Below are 18499 nucleotides of genomic sequence, written 5' to 3' on the forward strand. Positions count from 1 at the left end.
CGCACTGTTTACAGTGGTAAGGTTTTTCCCCAGTGTGGATACGCAGATTATTCCTTAGAGTACCCATCTCACTGAAACTCTTGTCACACAGTTTACAGTGGTAAGGTTTTTCTCCTGTGTGGATACGTTGGTGTATCTTCAAGGTATTTAACTGACAGAAACTCTTGTCACACTGTTTACAGTGGTAAGGTTTTTCTCCTGTGTGGATACGTTGGTGTATCTTCAAGCTACTTAACTCACTGAAACTCTTGTCACACTGTTTGCAGTGGTAAGGCTTTTCTCCTGTGTGGATACGTTGGTGTATCTTAAAGTTATTTAACTGACTGAAACTCTTGTCACACTGTTTACAGTGGTAAGGTTTTTCTCCTGTGTGGATACGTTGGTGTATCTTCAAGTTACTTAACTGACTGAAACTCTTGTCACACTGTTTACAGATGTGGATCTTCTTTGCTGTGTTGGTCAGCCAAAGTGTCTTTACCCCCCCTGTGCAAGTTAGAGTCTTGGTAGGCTGTTGATGAGATCTTTGTTCGTCTGCATCCTCTTGTCTGGTCACAGAGATAGGGGTGGTTTGTACATTCATCATTTGATGTCCATTCATCATTTGACAGTAGATGTTGCAGTGGTTGCTCTTTACGTTTTGATGTTTGAGGATTTGAGACAAGAAAGGCTTCTGACCACTAAAGAACAGAAGACAAGCTGTAAGAGTTGGCCTTATATGATCTCTCGTTCCTCAATTATCTCTCCTCTCCGCCTCTTATCTCTATCTCCTGTTCAGTCCGATCTTTACGTTTTTCTAACTCTTTCTGGATATGCACTCTTCCTTCCTCATTCTTGGTCACGTGTAAACTGTAGATTCATAATAGCATCTTTACTCTTTATATAGGCTGAACATCTAGGTATGGTCTAACGTCACACACACACACAAGACAAACCATTGCCATGCATGCAAGCATAGCAACCACAATTTGTGCAGGTGCCACTGCAGCGCACCCGAAGGACTGAAGTTAAAGATTCATATGTGACTAAATTTGACTGAGGGACTGCCATTGGATTTTTTTGAATTTTTGTTTTTTCATGTCATGTGAAAGCAGGGAATCATAGCTTCAAATTGACATATTGCTTTTGGAGATATGGCTTATAGAGTAATGGCTTGCAGAAAACAGCGAGTTGAGAAAACAGGCTTGGAAAGTTCACTTCTGTGGTCTCTAACATTACACCTAGCCAGAGTTGGGGTCCGTTACTCATAAAAGTAAGGCACTACATATTACATATTACTTTTGAAAAAAGTAATGCCTTACATTACTTTATTACTCCCTGGAGAAAGTAACTAGTTACATTACTCGTTACATTACTTTTGCGTTACTCCATAAAATCGCCTGAGATGCATTGTCAAATAATTTGCACTGAACTGCCACACAACAACATAATATTTAGTTTGGGGTCTGTGAGGCCAAATCTCATCAAATGGTGGTCCATGGCTAAAATGCAGAATACATACTGGACCTTTATATGAAAATTGTTGAAAACCACTGTACCACGTGGTTCTAGGCAAATATTAACTTTCCCAACAATATATATTCAAATAAAATAATGAGACAGAGATAAATCAGTAGCCTATAATTATGTTCACAGTGCTTTAGGGTCCCTTTCTTTATGATGTGGAGTCCCCTGCTCCATTGCTCATTAAATGTAGTTTTTCATTTCGGCATATTTGGTTTATTTATCTCTGCATTAACTAACTAGTGATTGTGAGAGCACACGTTCTACAACAAACAAACAGGCCCTCCCATTGGCAGTGTTGCCAGGTTTTAGAAGAGAAACAAGCAGCCATGTCTATGAAAACAAGCCCAAAAGAAGCCTGACTGGGCTATCATAAAACAAGCCCAAAGTCGCTTGTAATAAGCGGACATGGCAACACCCCAACGCCTGCTCTGTCTCTGTGACAGTGGGAGACTGGGAGCTTGCTGTGCAGCGGAAAAGTGCTCCGGAGATTTTAATACCGAGACGACGTAAATGACAGTTATGACACAAGCACTGTAGGCTATATCACAAAAAAAACAGACAATGATGTGTCCGGCCAGAAGTTGAGTTGGGAGGAGGACAGGTGGGTCTAAAACCGGACGTCTGGCCACCCTACGAGTCCACGACAGTAACGAAAAATGCTGTGCTGCTGATGATCTGACACCGGTTTGACATGTTCTAGTCCGTACTGCGTACTGCGTTGCCAGCGCACCATTAGTGTTCATGTTCAACTCATCTCCGTTGTGTGCATTATTCTCCAAAGCAACACTGCTGAAAGCAGCCACATGACGCAAGTAGCGAGTAACGGCAGCGCTAAAGCGACCAGTAACTGTAGTGTGATTATCAATTTTGGAGGAGTAGTGTCGTTATATTACTCGCTACCGACCAAAGTAGTGTCGTTACAGTAACGAGATTTTCCGTTACTCGTTACACCCAACTCTGCACCTAGCTACATGTTTGGGCATTTAATTCATATTTACATGTCTATTTCAGCTCTGACATGCTCTAGTATGTTTTTTCAGACATGCTCTAGTATGTGAAGAGTCTGCCTGTGCTATAAACTCATTTTTGGAAAAAAACTAAAACGTTTTTCTCCTCTGGAATTTGCGCGATGGCAGTCTCTCAGTCAAATCTGGTCACATATGGTCTTCTAAGAGTCATAGTCATATTCTTTTGAATAAAATGTAATTTCAGTCGACTAAATCTACAGTTGTTTTTTGTCGACAATAATGCATTTTTGCGGGCCTTGGTGCCGTCGTAATGGCAGATTTTACGCTTGCTGAAAATAGCCGATCTACAAGTTACAACACGTTGCAGCGTGACGCACGCCTGTGCGCGTGTGTTTGTGCGCCTGTGTGCATCTGTGTGCATGTGTGTGTGCGTGTGCGTGTACGTGCGTGTGTGCGTGCGTGTATACAGAATCCTGCCTCTGGAGAGTAGATACGAACCCAGAGGAACTGGAATATTAAAAAAAAAATCTAAATCTCAAGGACTAACACAAAAGAGAGATGTCTATCTGCCATTGGGGTGAATCTGTGGAACGAACTCAATACAGAACTAAAATAAAGTAACTCCATAAGAACATTTAAACGATCATATAAAGCTATGATAATTGACAAATATATAAAATCACTTTAATATATACAGTATGCATAGGCAGTAAATATTACAAAATGATATAAATATAAATAATATATACATAATATAAATTATTTGAAGTAACCATTATACAAACACATATGCAGTAAAAGTAAACAATAATAAAAATATACACTATTTGAAGCAACCACTTCAAATATTTAAGCACGATTTAAAAAAGCTAAATGTATGTGGGCGTAACTAGTACAAGGCAAATAAGCCAAATATGTATTTTCTGTTTATCATTGATATATAAGTAGCACAGCACTATAGAGAATCAGTTTTCCCATTGCTATTGTTCTTGTTTTTGTTTTTTTCTGTTATTTTTTTTCCCTTTTATTATTTGAATCATGAATAAGGTGGGCATAATAAGCTTCGGCTTCAGCCCAAACCTTTTCAGTCAAACTGTAATTGTGTAACCCTCATTCTGAATGTTCAACTGCATTGTAAATGACAGTTTAACTAACTAATGAAGGACGAGTATAGACGAGTGGGTGGAGATGGGAGTGGGGGTGGGGGTGGGGGAGTGAGCAGAACGGGAGGTCCTCAGCAGTCAACCTTCCCCCCCCCCCCAAAAAAAAACAAAAAAACAAACAAACAAACAAAACAAACTTCAACAACAAACAAATGTTGATGGCATCGCAAATCCCCATACCTTTGTATGGGGATTCGCGATGGATTTGCTATGTCATCAATATGATGATATATCTCAGATCCAAATATTGTACTCCACTACATTTATTTGAAGGCTTTGGTTTCTTCTTATAATGTATAATTACAAAACATACATTAACCACTTCAGCCCTACTGCACGTACATACATATTGACATTTTTTAGGCTGTGTCGAGACCCAAGACAAATAATAGACAATACCCTTCTGAACCTTGGGTTAAAGATGGAGTGCCGTGATCTTTGTATTTTTTCATGTGTTTACGAGGTGACAGACTGACAGTAGTTAATTAGACTCCTTGGTGTGGTGGTTATGTGCAATGATGTCTTCCCTTTGTATTTTGGGTTTCTTCCTGGAGGCTGAAACGTTGACTGTCAAAGTGCCAATGGAAAAACAGTGATATAGTGACATCACACTATCATCGTAATCGTCTGAAACTCTTTTGTCACACAGTTTACAGTGGTAAGGTTTTTCTCCAGTATGGATACGCTGATGTGACTTCATATCACCCGGCCCATTGCAACTCTCGTAACACTCTTTACAGAGATAAGTTTTTTCACCAGTGTGGATTTTAGTGTGTAAAAACACAGATGTTGCTTCAGTCTAGCTAACTCACTGAAACTCTTGATACACTGCTTACGGTAAGGTTTTTCTCTAGTGTGGGCACGCTGGTGTATCGTCAAGATATATGACCGACTGAAACTCTTGTCACACTTTTTACAGTAGTAAGGTTTTTCTCCAGTGTGGATACGCTGATATGACTTCAGTTCACCTATCCGATTGAAACTCTTGTCACACAGTTTACAGAGATACATTTTTCCCCAGTGTGGATACGCAGATGATTCCTCAGACTACGTATCTCACTGAAACTCTTGTCACACTGTTTACAGTGGTAAGGTTTTTCTCCTGTGTGGATACGTTGGTGTATCTTCAAGTTACTTAACTGACTGAAACTCTTGTCACACTGTTTACAGTGGTAAGGTTTTTCTCCTGTGTGGATACGCTGGTGTATCTTCAAGTTATTTGACCGACTGAAACTCTTGTCACACTGTTTACAGAGATATGTTTTTTCACCCGTGTGGATACGCAGATGATTCCTCAAAATACCCATCTCACTGAAAGTCTTGTCACACTGTTTACAGTGGTAAGGTTTTTCTCCTTTGTGGATACGTTGGTGTATCTTCAAGTTATTTAACTGACTGAAACTCTTGTCACACTGTTTACAGTAGTATGGCTTTTCTCCTGTGTGGATACGTTGGTGTATCTTAAAACCATTTAAATGCCTGAAACTCTTGTCACACTGTTTACAGTGGTAAGGTTTTTCTCCTGTGTGGATACGTTGGTGTATCTTCAAGTTATATAAATGACTGAAACTCTTGTCACACTTTTTACAGTGGTAAGGCTGTTCTCCTGTGTGGATACGTTGGTGTTTCTTCAAGTGGTTTAACTGACTGAAACTCTTGTCACACTGTTTACAGTGGTAAGGTTTTTCTCCTGTGTGGATATGTTGGTGTATCTTCAAGTCATTTAACTGTTTGAAACTCTTGTCACACTGTTTACAGTGGTAAGGTTTTTCTCCTGTGTGGACATGTCGGTGTATCTTCAAGTTATTTAACTGACTGAAACTCTTGTCACACTGTTTACAGATGTGCATCTTCTTTGCTGTGTTGGTCAGCCAATGTGTCTTTGCTCCCCCTGTGCAAGTTAAAGTCTTGGTAGGCTGTTGATGAGGTCGTTGTTCGTCTGCATCCTCTTGTCTGGTCACAGAGATATGGGTGGTTTGTACATTCATCATTTGATGTCCATTCATCATTTGACAGTAGATGTTGCAGTGGTTGCTCTTTACGTTTTGATGTTTGAGGATTTGAGACAAGAAAGGCTTCTGACCACTAAAGAACAGAAGACAAGCTGTAAGAGTTGGTCTTATATGATCTCTCGTTCCTCAATTATCTCTCCTCTCCGCCTCTTATCTCTATCTCCTGTTCAGTCCGATCTTTTATGTTTTTCTAACTTTCTGGACATGCACATAACTTCCTTCGTCATTCTTGGTCACGTGTAAATTGTAGATTCCTAATATCTTAGCTCTTTATATAGGCTGAACATCTAGGTATGGTCTAACGTCACACACACAAGACAAACCATTGCCATGCATGCAAGCATAGCAACCACAATTTGTGCAGGTGCCACTGCAGCGCACCCGAAGGACTGAAGTGAAAGATTCATGTGGTCTTCTAAGAGTCATAGTCTTTTGAATAAAATGTAATTTTAGTCGACAATAATGCATTTTTGTGGGCCTTGGTGCCGTCGTAATGGCAGATTTTACGCTTGCAGCGCGACGCCCTGTGGGAGTCCTTAGCCCTGGTCCAGTCTCTCACTGACACCCTGTGGGAGTCCTTAGCCCTGGTCCAGTCTCTCACTGACACCCTGTGGGAGTCCTTAGCCCTGGTCCAGTCTCTCACTGACACCCTGTGGGAGTCCTTAGCCCTGGTCCAGTCTCTCACTGACACCCTGTGGGAGTCCTTAGCCCTGGTCCAGTCTCTCACTGACACCCTGTGGGAGTCCTTAGCCCTGGTCCAGTCTCTCACTGACACCCTGTGGGAGTCCTTAGCCCTGGTCCAGTCTCTCACTGACACCCTGTGGGAGTCCTTAGCCCTGGTCCAGTCTCTCACTGACACCCTGTGGGAGTCCGTAGCCCTGGTCCAGTCTCTCACTGACACCCTGTGGGAGTCCTTATAGCCCTGGTCCAGTCTCTCACTGACACCCTGTGGGAGTCCTTAGCCCTGGTCCAGTCTCTCACTGACACCCTGTGGGAGTCCTTAGCCCTGGTCCAGTCTCTCACTGACACCCTGTGGGAGTCCTTATAGCCCTGGTCCAGTCTCTCACTGACACCCTGTGGGAGTCCCTTGCCCTGGTCCAGTCTCTCACTGACACCCTGTGGGAGTCCCTAGCCCTGGTCCAGTCTCTCACTGACACCCTGTGGGAGTCCTTAGCCCTGGTCCAGTCTCTCACTGACACCCTGTGTCCCTTCCGCAGCTCTCTAGCAACTTTCTCACTCCCTTGCAAGGGTTTACAATTCCCAGCAAATAAAACAAAAGGTTGAGGTTTTTGATTTTTTTTGTTGGCATAAATCAGTGCTATTGAACACCATTTACATCTGTGGGTTGTTTCGAAAATATTTAACCAATGGAAAGTAGTAAAAAGTGCTTTGGACAAAACCTCTTAACTCCATTGGACCCTCAAAATGTCTACTAAAGCAACTAACTCCACCACCTCTCCCCTTCTCATGGAAGTAATTGACAACATATAAAGTTACAACAGAAACTTTGTTGATGCAGTATTGCTTTGTTTTAAAAATATAAGGTTTTCTTAATTTCCTGAAAATTTATATTTTTCATTTCCTGAAAAATGAACTTTTTGGAGTTATGAGGTCCCGACAGCAGAGGTATACTATATGGATTCAGGAGGTGTAGTTCCAGACTATATAACATTCAGGTGGTGTAGTTCCAGACTATATAACATTCAGGTGGTGTAGTTCCAGACTATATAACATTCAGGTGGTGTAGTTCCAGACTATATAACATTCAGGTGGTGTAGTTCCAGACTATATAACATTCAGGTGGTGTAGTTCCAGACTATATAACATTCAGGTGGTGTAGTTCCAGACTATATAACATTCAGGTGGTGTAGTTCCAGACTATATAACATTCAGGTGGTGTAGTTCCAGACTATATAACATTCAGGTGGTGTAGTTCCAGATTCTATAACATTAAGGAGGTGTAGTTCCAGACTCTATATAACATTAAGGAGGTGTAGTTCCAGACTATATAACATTCAGGTGGTGTAGTTCCAGACTCTATATAGCTTTGGGGCATTGTGGAATATAGTAGTCTGGCTGTGCGATACTATCTGTGAGGTATGTGAAACACCCAGGGTGCATTTGATATGTTTGACAGCTGTTTCTGTTACGGTGTGTTTTATGACAGCTTGGACGAGGACACACTGTCCGCACAGAGGAGAAATATGAACTCCACGAATATATCGGAGTTATGAATGTCTACACCCGGCACGTTTTATAAATATGTGAAGTTATAAATTAAAATGAGCTTTTCAAATGGACTACATGGAATGATGTGGACACAAACTTCAACTCAGGACTTTGGTAATAAATGTCAAGCATCTGTTCAAGATGTAACCAGTGGTACTGGTACATACATATACTGCATTTATTTAAGTCTAGGTGCATTACTTGAATATGACCGTTTATTTATAGTTCTACTCCACTGGGTTTCAGAGGAAACTTGTACTTTCATCAACTATTATTCTTTTGAAACACTTGAGTTACTCCTCTCCTTTCCTTGAAAGGGGGAGTTTTTTGTTGCCAGGTCTCTGCTCTTTACTGTACATGCAAAGTGTCCTGAGGCAAGTTGTTGTCATCTGGCAATGAATACAATTGAATTGAAGTGGAATGTTTGCCAACTGAGTTATAGCTACCAAACAAATGTATGTATTTCAAGGGCAACATCTTGACCTTGTAGTAGGCCTTCATCAGGCTAAAGGATTTTATTAACCCATTTAGACCTGACGTCGAAAAAGAAAAAAAAAGTATTCTGAAAGAATCTATATTCAAAGATTTGTGCCGCATTTTCACGATTTTTCAAAAATAGCAGACCTGGCTTCAAGCTCATAGCGCGCCACTTCTATGAGCTTGTAGATCTGCTATTTTTCATTTGCTAAAGTATGACATAATGCTTAGTTAAAACACCAAAGGGGGGGGGGGGGGGGGTAATTTAGTTTTCCTACAAGGACGTCACAGGCCAGGTTGAGATGGTCCACAAGCCGGTTCTGGCCCCCTGGCTGTATTATGTAACTTATGTTACCCAACCCAAGCCATGTGTGAGTTGTATATCGACTCAAACTGCGTGACCACGTCTGGGATCAGATCCATCCCACCACATTTCGCCTTATTACCCCTTTCTGTGTCATTAAAACAATTGCAATGAAATCTCTGTCTGTCTGTCTGTCTGTCTGTCTGTCTGTCTGTCTGTCTGTCTGTCTCAGGTAGCCTGTCTCACCCACATCGCAGCCAACTACCTGAATGCAGGGAAGGAGGCCAGACGCTGGGGAACGGCTCACCAAAGCATCGTACCCTACCAGGTGAGAGAGAGAAAGAGAGAGAGAGAGAGAGAGAGAGAGAGAGAGAGAGACTACCCTCCCAGGTGAGAGAGAGGCGGATGCGTGCACGCCACCTCGCCCCTTTGGTCTGACGTCAATATCGCTAGAGAGCGCTAATTCCACAGGTTCATGTACTTTTTATTTGCATTGTAATCCCCATAGGCAGGGGGATCTTAGATCGCCTCATATAAGAACTGCGTTTGAAAAATAAACAAACCATCCTGGCGGGTTTCACTCATATTGGATATAAAGAATCAACTGACTGAGAAAATGCCAATGTTACTGCTGCTGAATTAGTTATTTTCGCTAGAAACAGACTATCAAATAAATCACACCCGTGTGAAGTGAGTGGTGCAACTCCGTGTGTGTGTGTGTGTGTTGGGGGGGGGGGGGGTTCCAGCACCCAGGCCGGCCCGGTTCCGGCGAGCCGCCCCGCGTCCGAAACGGTTGAGAAATGACAGAGTTATCGTGTGGGGGTCCCTCTACTGTACTCTCTACTGTACTGTCACTGTACTGGGACACCCAAAATCATCATATATACAGTTAATATGTGCGTGTGTTTTTGTGTGTGTGTTAGGTTGCGCACAGGTGGTGAAAAACAACCATGCTGTTTTCGTGCTCAGACGCACCCAGCCAGCCACCCACACACATAGCTCCGTAAGGGAGTGGTTGCACCACTCAATAAGTGACTGACTCGTAAACGATACAGTGACACCTCCCCGACAATATCGCAGCGACAGTTTGTTTATTTTTGTACCACAATTCTTATATATGAGACGATTTTGAGAATCAGGGGACGAGAAAGTGACGCCGGGACTTCGGCGCTATATTGTATTGCATTGTATGCATTCTACGCATTACTGATGAATTGATTACTGAGGACCACAATGGAAACGAGCCCCCTGGGTAATGTTGTGTATAGCCTCTCTGACTGTACCTAATAAAGCATTCAATCGATGAATAATAGGAAAGAGGAAAAGAGATACGAGAAAGCGCACATCGGGGGAAGTGCACGAGACGAGAGAAGGGGATTACAGGGGAGGAGAGGAAATGAGACAAGAGATGTTTTAAGGAGTTTGTCTGTGGTGAATCCTTCCCTGAGGAACTGTTCCCATCGCGCACATGCACGCACACACACACACACACACACACACACACACACGCGTGGGCACACCCACACACAGACACACATACACACGCGTGCGCACATACACAGTGCGCACACACACACACACACACACACACACACAGATGCATACGCACACACCGCAGAGTAATCAGCTAACGTCCCATGTCCTTATCAGACCAATTAAACCGTTAGACTGAATGGAGCATAATTGTTTCATCTTGGAACCGTTCCCAGCGTCTTATCCAAGCCTCAAGCTGCACGTGTGCTTCGGCGCGCGGCGGTGTGGCGCGCGGTGCGGCCTGCACGATCTCCAAGCCCGCCCGTGCATCGCGGACGCAGCGCGCCGGGGCCTTGTAGATCGGCTGTGTTCAGCCATGCGCGACACCGCCGCACGGCAGAGCGTATATAGACGATGCATTAGTCATCTCCAGACTCCCACCACTACTGCGACTCCCTTCCTTTAAACTGTGTCTGGGCCGCACGCTCCGCTCAAAGACATCTTCAAACCGTCCAGAATGCCCGCACGCTCGCACACAGACATCAAAATGATGCACGCGGCCCGCTCTTCAACCTTCCCCCAAGTTGGCCCTCACGTCTCCTAGGGATGTGACCACGCATGGCCATTTTTACTGTACAGTATGTAACATTGTAACATGCATTGCCCAGATAGTGGGAGTGTCACGCTGGCCAGAGATTTGCTTGTTCACAGACGGACAGGCAGACTCACAGGGGCCAAAACATAATAATCCCTCGCTGCAGCATTCTTGCGGAGATAAAGAAAAGTTTGTTCATTCGTTTGTTTGTACGTATGTGGAAGGACTAGGCTCTGTGGGGTGACTCCTGTCCGGGCCCCTCCTACGTCTCACCAGGTCCACTCCTGCTCTCACCAGGCCCAGGACCTGTGCGTTGCACCAGACTCCCAGCACCAGGCTTTTGGGCTGGGGCACTAACCCATACTGCTCACCCGGGTGCCGTCTACATTCCGGCTGTCACCCGTCTCTCCGGTGGTCACCAGACTATATACCTGGTTGTCTCTCCCTATGAGTCACTATAAATAGAATAACTATAACTAAAAAACACTGCATGGATGCACCTGGGACGTATCCTCAGTGATGTATCCCAAGGTCAAAATAGCAATTCGAGGATATCGGAAAGAAAGTCTTATTTCTGTTGAGGTCCTCTTACGTTGAACAGAACAATATGTTGAAAATACATCACAATACAAAACACATGACAGTAACACAATCTATAGTCATAGTCCATGACTGCATATTATGCAGTCATAGAACAACAGAAAAAATCAATAGAGTGTCGCAGTCCCGCTCCCTACCAGGGCCCAGGAAATGATTCTCCGTTCATTTTCCTCATAGACATTTCAAAAAGTATTTATTTAAAGACGTTTACGCCGTGGACAAAGCCAACTCTTGTCGTGACAAATCATGACAACAAACCGAACAAATAATAATTTTTGGACCGAACAAATAATTAGAAAGAAGAAAAACGGCAGGTTACAACCCTTTTTTGTTTTTGTTTTTCTTCTTTGTAATTATTTGTTTGGTCCAAAATATTGTGTTTGTTGTCACGACTCGAGTTGACTTTGTCCGCGGCGTAACCATCTTTAAATAAATATCTTTTGAAATGTCTATGGGAAAAATGCATTGGGAATCATTTCCTGGGCCTGGCGTCGTCATGAAAGGGGGTGGGACTGTGACGCTCTATACCGTGGCCCGATCTACTGTCCCTGTTTATTTTGCATGGAGAACCCATGTGTGTCTGACTGTCAGCATCAGCGAGCTGTCACAAGTTGAAAAGAGAGATGTGGCATGATTATTTTTCACGTGGCCCATATGACAAGACGGAATCAAAAAGGATTACAGATTTGGTGGTATTTCACGGGTGGTATTTCAAAGGGTGCTGGAAAAGTGCGCACCTAAAGATAAAAATTGGCAATTTTCCCAAAATGTAAAATAATAATAATAATAATAATAATAATAATAATAATAATAATTTGGATAATGTTAATGGACATATTGTAAACGTTTTCACTTGTTTAATCCCACAGGGGGGATCCCTGGCAAGACAAATATGCCTTAAAACACTATACTTGCCCTCTGTAACTAAAAATAAATAGAGAATCTTTCACTCAATATAGGAACTGCTTCTGTCGCAAGTTGATGATGTCATATGTCATATGTGTGGTCCAGCCGCAAGGAATGTATGGAATGCACGTGCTATTAAAAAGTATTTAAATATTGGTATGATGCTCATATTATCCTTATAGGAAGTATTAAGTTGTTTTTATTAGCATATGCATTCCATATAGGGCTGGACCACACATGGACATATATCATCAACCTGCGATAGGAGCAGTCCCTATTGAGTGAAAGAAATCAAATATTGATTGTGTAATGTGTTATGGTATATTTGTCTTATTAGCGAGGGATCCTTTAACCCATTTTGGACGGGAACCCCTTTTGGTGTTTTAAGCATTATGTTATACTTTAGCTATTGAAAAATAGCAGATCTACAGTTCTTAAAAAATCGTGAAAATGTGGCATAAATCTTTGGATATACGTTTTTAATTCAAATGTTTGCTTCTGAGAGGTTCCTGGATAAAACATGTTTTCAGATGAGGGGTCGGTGGCCAATTACAGATATTATTTGGGGTCCTTGACATGAAATATTAAGTATTTCAGAAAAAACATTTTTAAAATGTTGACGTCGGGCCTAAATGGGTTCAAAAGTAAGCAATCAAGTACAGAAAAGGAATATATATATATATATATATATATATATATATATATATATATACTAATAATATTTTACAACAAAATTACAGTACCAATTACATTAACCTCTGTTAATGTCCTCCTTATAGAACACGTTACCGCCCGTCTCTAGTTGTAGTACCGCAGGCAATGAGTTCAAAGCTGCATGCTCGTTTGCACACACGGGGAAGACATTCTGTATTGTCTTGTTGCTTGGTCTTTGGGGTCTCATGGTTTTTTGCTCAGGGGCCCATGGGGGTGGCCCTCAGGCTCAGGGGCCCCGTTGCGTTGATAGATAGACGCGGTGTCGTGGAGGGGACAGCGGTTTGTTTGACCCTGTCTTTTTTTTGCTGTCCATGACACGACGTTGTCCCTGTTGTCTAAAAACCAACGGGAGGTTGTTTCCCGTTCACACTGGGATTGAACTCAGATCCCAGGCGCGCATGCACATCACGCACGCACGCACTCACACACATGGACGGACGGACGCATGCACGCCGCACGCACGCACTCACACACACGGACGGACGTTTGTGTTACTATACTTGCAGGGCATCGGCATTTTAGGAAGGTTATTTAATTTATTTTTTTATTTTTACAATTCATGTTCGTATTTTGAACCCTAACCCAAAAGTACATCTGAATGTCTAATTCGGCTTGTTTTTGTTTTTTTGTCATGATGTCCATTTCTAACATTCCACTATACTAGTGAGGGGACATGATGTGGCCCTCATAAGTATAGTAATAGGAAGTACACACACACACACACACACACACACACACACGCGCGCACACAATTCTGGGGTTTTGGGGCTTGTTAACTTTCCTTGTAGTTCTGCCTCTGGGGACTACTCTACCCACAAGCCCCAGGGTCTGTTAGCGAGGATCAAAGCCATGCAACTCTGTGTGACTGTGGGGTTAGTAAACCAGATTGTGTGTGTGTGTGTGTGTGTGTGTGTGTGTGTGTGTGTGTGTGTCTGTGTGTCTGTGTGTGTGTGTCTGTGTGTCTGTGTGTGTGTGTGTGTCATAATGCTTATTGTTCTCGTCACATGTGGCTTTTAGCTTACATTCCAAGTAAATTGATGTATTGGTGTTTCATTGAGAAACTCTCTCTCTTTCTCTCTCTCAGGGTTTTAAAAGCAGAGATGGCTACATTGTTGTGGCTGCAGGAAACGACAAGCAGTTTGTCAAAGTGTGTCAGGTACGTGTGCACACACACACACACACACACACACGCTCGCACCCACACACACACACTGGCGCACGGGCACTCACGCGCGCACGTGCGCATGCGTCAGTCGGAAAATAACATATTAGACAAAGGGAAAAAAAGAAAAATAACCTGGCTTTCTCAGTGCCTTTCCCAGCCAATTTGCTCAGACATACTATGACGTAAAATTCTCCATTCATTGTCGATGAGAATTTAATCTTTGTGTATAGGACAAAAATAGACACTAAGCAATTTGCTCAGATACTTTGGCGTGGATTCTCCATTGATTAGATTTTTTGTTAAGGATCCCCATTAGCTGGTGCCATAGCAACCAGCTACTCTTCCTGGGGTCCACATAACAATAAACATTACAGTACACATACTGTACAATTACAAATACACATTTTGTTAAAAAAGTCAGTATTAAACACACATTAGGTCGGATAAAAGCAAATCGAAATTGCTAAGATAACAAGTGAGAGCGGGGGAAAAAAAAAACATGACTTTTTAAACGTTAATTTACTGTAAATGCAACAGAGAATTTACTGTAAATGCAACAGATGATCTCTTTAGAAAATTATATTTTGGGGCGAGGTAACACAAGCTGCCCATTACTGGAACCTCTAGTGTCATGTGATCATGCACAGTATTACTAAAAACAATCTGTGGATTTATGAAAACAGGAGTTTAACTACTCATGACTGTTTTGAACAACGCACGAGTGTTAACCCATTTTGATCAGATTAAAAAAAAAATCTTCTACATCCTGACAGTTTTCTGAAAAAGCTATGTTTCTATATGTCAGTCGTTCTTTGATTTTTCATAAATAGCAGACCTACAAGCTCGTATAGCGCGCCACTCGCCACTAGATCTGCTATTTTCCAATAGCTAAAGCATAACATAATGCTAACACAAAAGGGGTTAAAAGATTCATTGTCAATGGGAATTTAATGTTTGTCTAAGACGAAAATTTACACTAATAGCTGAATAGCGCCCCTCAAGAAATAAATAATTGAACCCCAGCTGGCTTATGATGACGATTATGAAGATTATGTTGATGATGATGATTATAACGTTGTTATCGGTTATTGTTTCAGGTTGTGGGACTCGGTGAACTTGCACGTGACCCCAAATACACAACGAACACACTGAGAGTTCAACATCGCACACAGCTAATAGACACCCTGTCTACAAGGTACACACATCTACTACACACCACACAGCTAACAGACACCCTGTCTACAAGGTACACACATCTACTACACACCACACAGCTAACAGACACCCTGTCTACAAGGTACACACATCTACTACACACCACCCTGTCTGCAAAGTACTGCACTAGGGCACTAAGCAACTAGTTTACTAGTGGACTAGTTTACTAGTCGACTAGTAAATCCACTAGTCGACCTTGTTGGTGAGTGCAGGTGCTAGACGACACTCCAGTCCCTGGATTTTGAAATTACGTATTTACGTCACATCACGGAAGCCAAGTCTATGGACTCTTAATGTTTGTTTAGAGCACTTTTAACACAAATTGAATGGCTGCCAAGTCTATGGACTTTTTATGTTTGTTTATGGCACTAAAACGTGACGTCATGTGGCAGCCAAGTCTATGGAGTTGGGGTTTTTTTGCAACCCATTTTTTTTCACCCCAGTGTCAATTATCTATTTGTTAAAGCAGCTGCGAACAACAAGCAATTGATTGAGCAATTATGCAAATAGTAGGAATCAGTGGCTCAGAGCCTCCGCCTGATGACCAAAAAGCCTAATATTATCCACTGGCCGAGGGAGGAATTCCCCTTTTTAGGCTATAGTGGTTTGGCTTTCCACGTCGACATCCGACCATGTGGGGCTGATTGTGGTGTAAAACTTTAAAATAAAAACCATCTCATAACCTCACAGGGGGGTTCTGGAAATGTTGAGGTTATGGAAGGTTCTGGCTTAACCGTTCGTACAGTAGAAATAACCATTTGTAAGAGTTGGACAATTTGTTTTGTTTCCGAGTGGTAATACGGACCAGCCCCAGCCCTTTTTAGGGACCGGGCCTTTCAATGAGTCAGTCGTCGTCATCATTTTTCGACCGCGGTCGAGATCATGGATTACACAACGCCACGCCAGACTTCCTGGTCCTTCATTGCCATCCCCAGTTCCTGCTTACTGATGCATGTGTCCCTATAGCGATGACATCAGGGAACGACAGGTTTCTACCTCTGGTCTGCTTTGAGGCAGGACTCCAGAGAAGAAGGGAATATGATAACCTCATTGTCAGCTCGGTAGCAGCGGCCAGCAAACTGTGTTCTTCTGGATCGGCCTAGTTAAGAAACACGGGGGAAGGTTGTCGTATATTAGATTAGTCGATGCGGCTGGCTCTTCCAAGAGAGATTTTGCGCTCTCGTTAGAAGGTGGGTGTCAGTATCAGTGGCGAAAAGTAACTAAGTGCATTAACTTACTTAAGTACTGTACTCAAGTATTTCCAATGTCCAGTACTTAGTTAGTTGTAACCCAATAGCACAGAATCGTAAATAATGTGTCAAACACGATCGCACCCACACACGGTGAAATAGCACGGATTGGCAAGTCCGTACATGCAATACTATAGTGGAAGCCACGCCTCCGCCGTGGTCAAAACAGTTGTCGTACGGTGTAATATGTATGGCTTTGAGGTATTTCTAGGCGTGTATATGTATGTATTCTCCATGTTGGAAATATATATTATATATATATTTATATTATGGTACTGTATATATATGGTATATATAATCACTAATCTCTCTCTCTCTCACTGTCTATGCCTCTGCCTCAGGTTCTTGGAGGAGAATACATCTGATTGGCTAAGGAGGTTTGAAGGGTCAGGTGTTCCTGTTGGACCAATCAACAGCATCCAGGATGTGTTCTCTGACACCCAGGTCGGGCACGCACGCACACATGCAAACACACGTCACATGCTCTGTTGTTTCACAGTTTATTTGAAATATGCTGTGTCTATTTGAGTGTGAAAGTGATGTTTGACAGCGCACGCACGCACGCACGGACGCATGCACACACGCACACGCACACACACACACACACACACACACACACACACACACACGCAATTAGAAACACACGTCACATGCTCTGTTGTTTCACAGTTTATTTGAAATATGCTGTGTCTATTTGAGTGTGAAAGTGATGTTTGACAGCGCATGCACGGACGCATGCACACACGCACACACACACACACACACACAGTCACACACACACACGCACACAATGATGTTTGACAGTTAGCCCATTGACTGTCAGAGTTTCCGACACAGCCTTGCCTCTAGCCCTTGCCAGTGTTTTTGAGAGTTTTTACTAATCTTTCAAGACCCACAGAATATGTTTATTTTTTTCCTATGATGTAAACGCCGCTGTAAAAACACTGTCTGGGAACCTTTCGTTTGGTTTGTTCGTGTATACGTCAGCCAAGAGGTGGTATCGATCGTCATCCAGTTGTTCAATGAGGCCGCTCGCTGACTCCGCGTGGTGATTTGAAGGCTGGGCATCCATCGGCGATGTGCTCACATCATAGAGAAATGAACGGATAAGAGACCGAACCGGAGCGTTAGCCTCTCCCCCCTAGCCCCCCCCCCCTCCGCTATTCATTTCATTAGAAGTTGCTCAGTGGCGTTTGGAAGCACCCGGAAGACTGCTGGAAGGACACTTATATAACTCAATGGCTCGAGCGAGCGGGAGTTCACATCACTTTTCACGTTCAATGTTTTATTTTGGTCTTCTGTTCATGTAAAACATTGAGCGTGAAAAGTGATGTGAACTTCCGCTCGCTCGAGCCATTGAGTTATATAAGTGTCCTTCCGGCAGTCTTCCGGGTGCTTCAAATAAAGATACATTATTTTGACCAAAAAAGGTGTAGGCTGAAGCTAATTACTTACCAACTACAAATAATATACATGATAAACAGAGAAAACGTTAAGCCCCGGACCTCAAATTTACGGTCCTGGGAGGATGACGCAACGTTATGCAACATGACGTCACTGAACGTCCGTCCACCTCCATGAATGAACGTGCTGCAGTTCCACTTTTGGCCAGTAGGTGGTAGTGGCAGCTTCAACGTTGGATATATAGCCTTACTGGAGGGCTTGATTCTCATGGATTAAGCCATTTTGGGCTTTTTTTGTTGTTGCTTTATTCCATGTGTTCAACAGCCTGTGGGTTTTTTCCGCGTTCACATGAGATCAGTGGCAGACAGACAAGACACTCCAATCATAATGCAGATCGAGTTCTCGGGTCTCCAGAGCAGAAGTCTGTTGTTGAGGTTGACCCAGGCAGGCATTCCGTTGCCTGGAGGGCTGCTTTAAAGGAGAGTTGATGGACTTCCTCCTGTTGACTTGGGCCATTGCTT

General features: G+C 42.9%; 1 protein-coding gene across 2 annotated transcripts in view; it reads left to right on the forward strand.

Moving 5' to 3' along the window:
* sugct (succinyl-CoA:glutarate-CoA transferase) overlaps positions 1–18499 on the forward strand; it is a 104267-nt gene that overhangs the window by 25261 nt on the left and 60507 nt on the right. For both annotated transcript variants that reach the window (XM_080794244.1, XM_080794245.1), the window contains exons 9-12: positions 8889–8984; positions 14029–14100; positions 15207–15304; positions 16916–17018. In XM_080794244.1, the coding sequence (XP_080650370.1) occupies positions 8889–8984; positions 14029–14100; positions 15207–15304; positions 16916–17018 (369 nt within the window). The remainder of the gene's footprint in view (positions 1–8888; positions 8985–14028; positions 14101–15206; positions 15305–16915; positions 17019–18499) is intronic.

Source organism: Protomyctophum bolini (genome assembly GCF_963924005.1).
Source record: "Protomyctophum bolini genome assembly, chromosome: 21".
In the NCBI taxonomy this organism is placed as follows: domain Eukaryota; kingdom Metazoa; phylum Chordata; class Actinopteri; order Myctophiformes; family Myctophidae; genus Protomyctophum; species Protomyctophum bolini.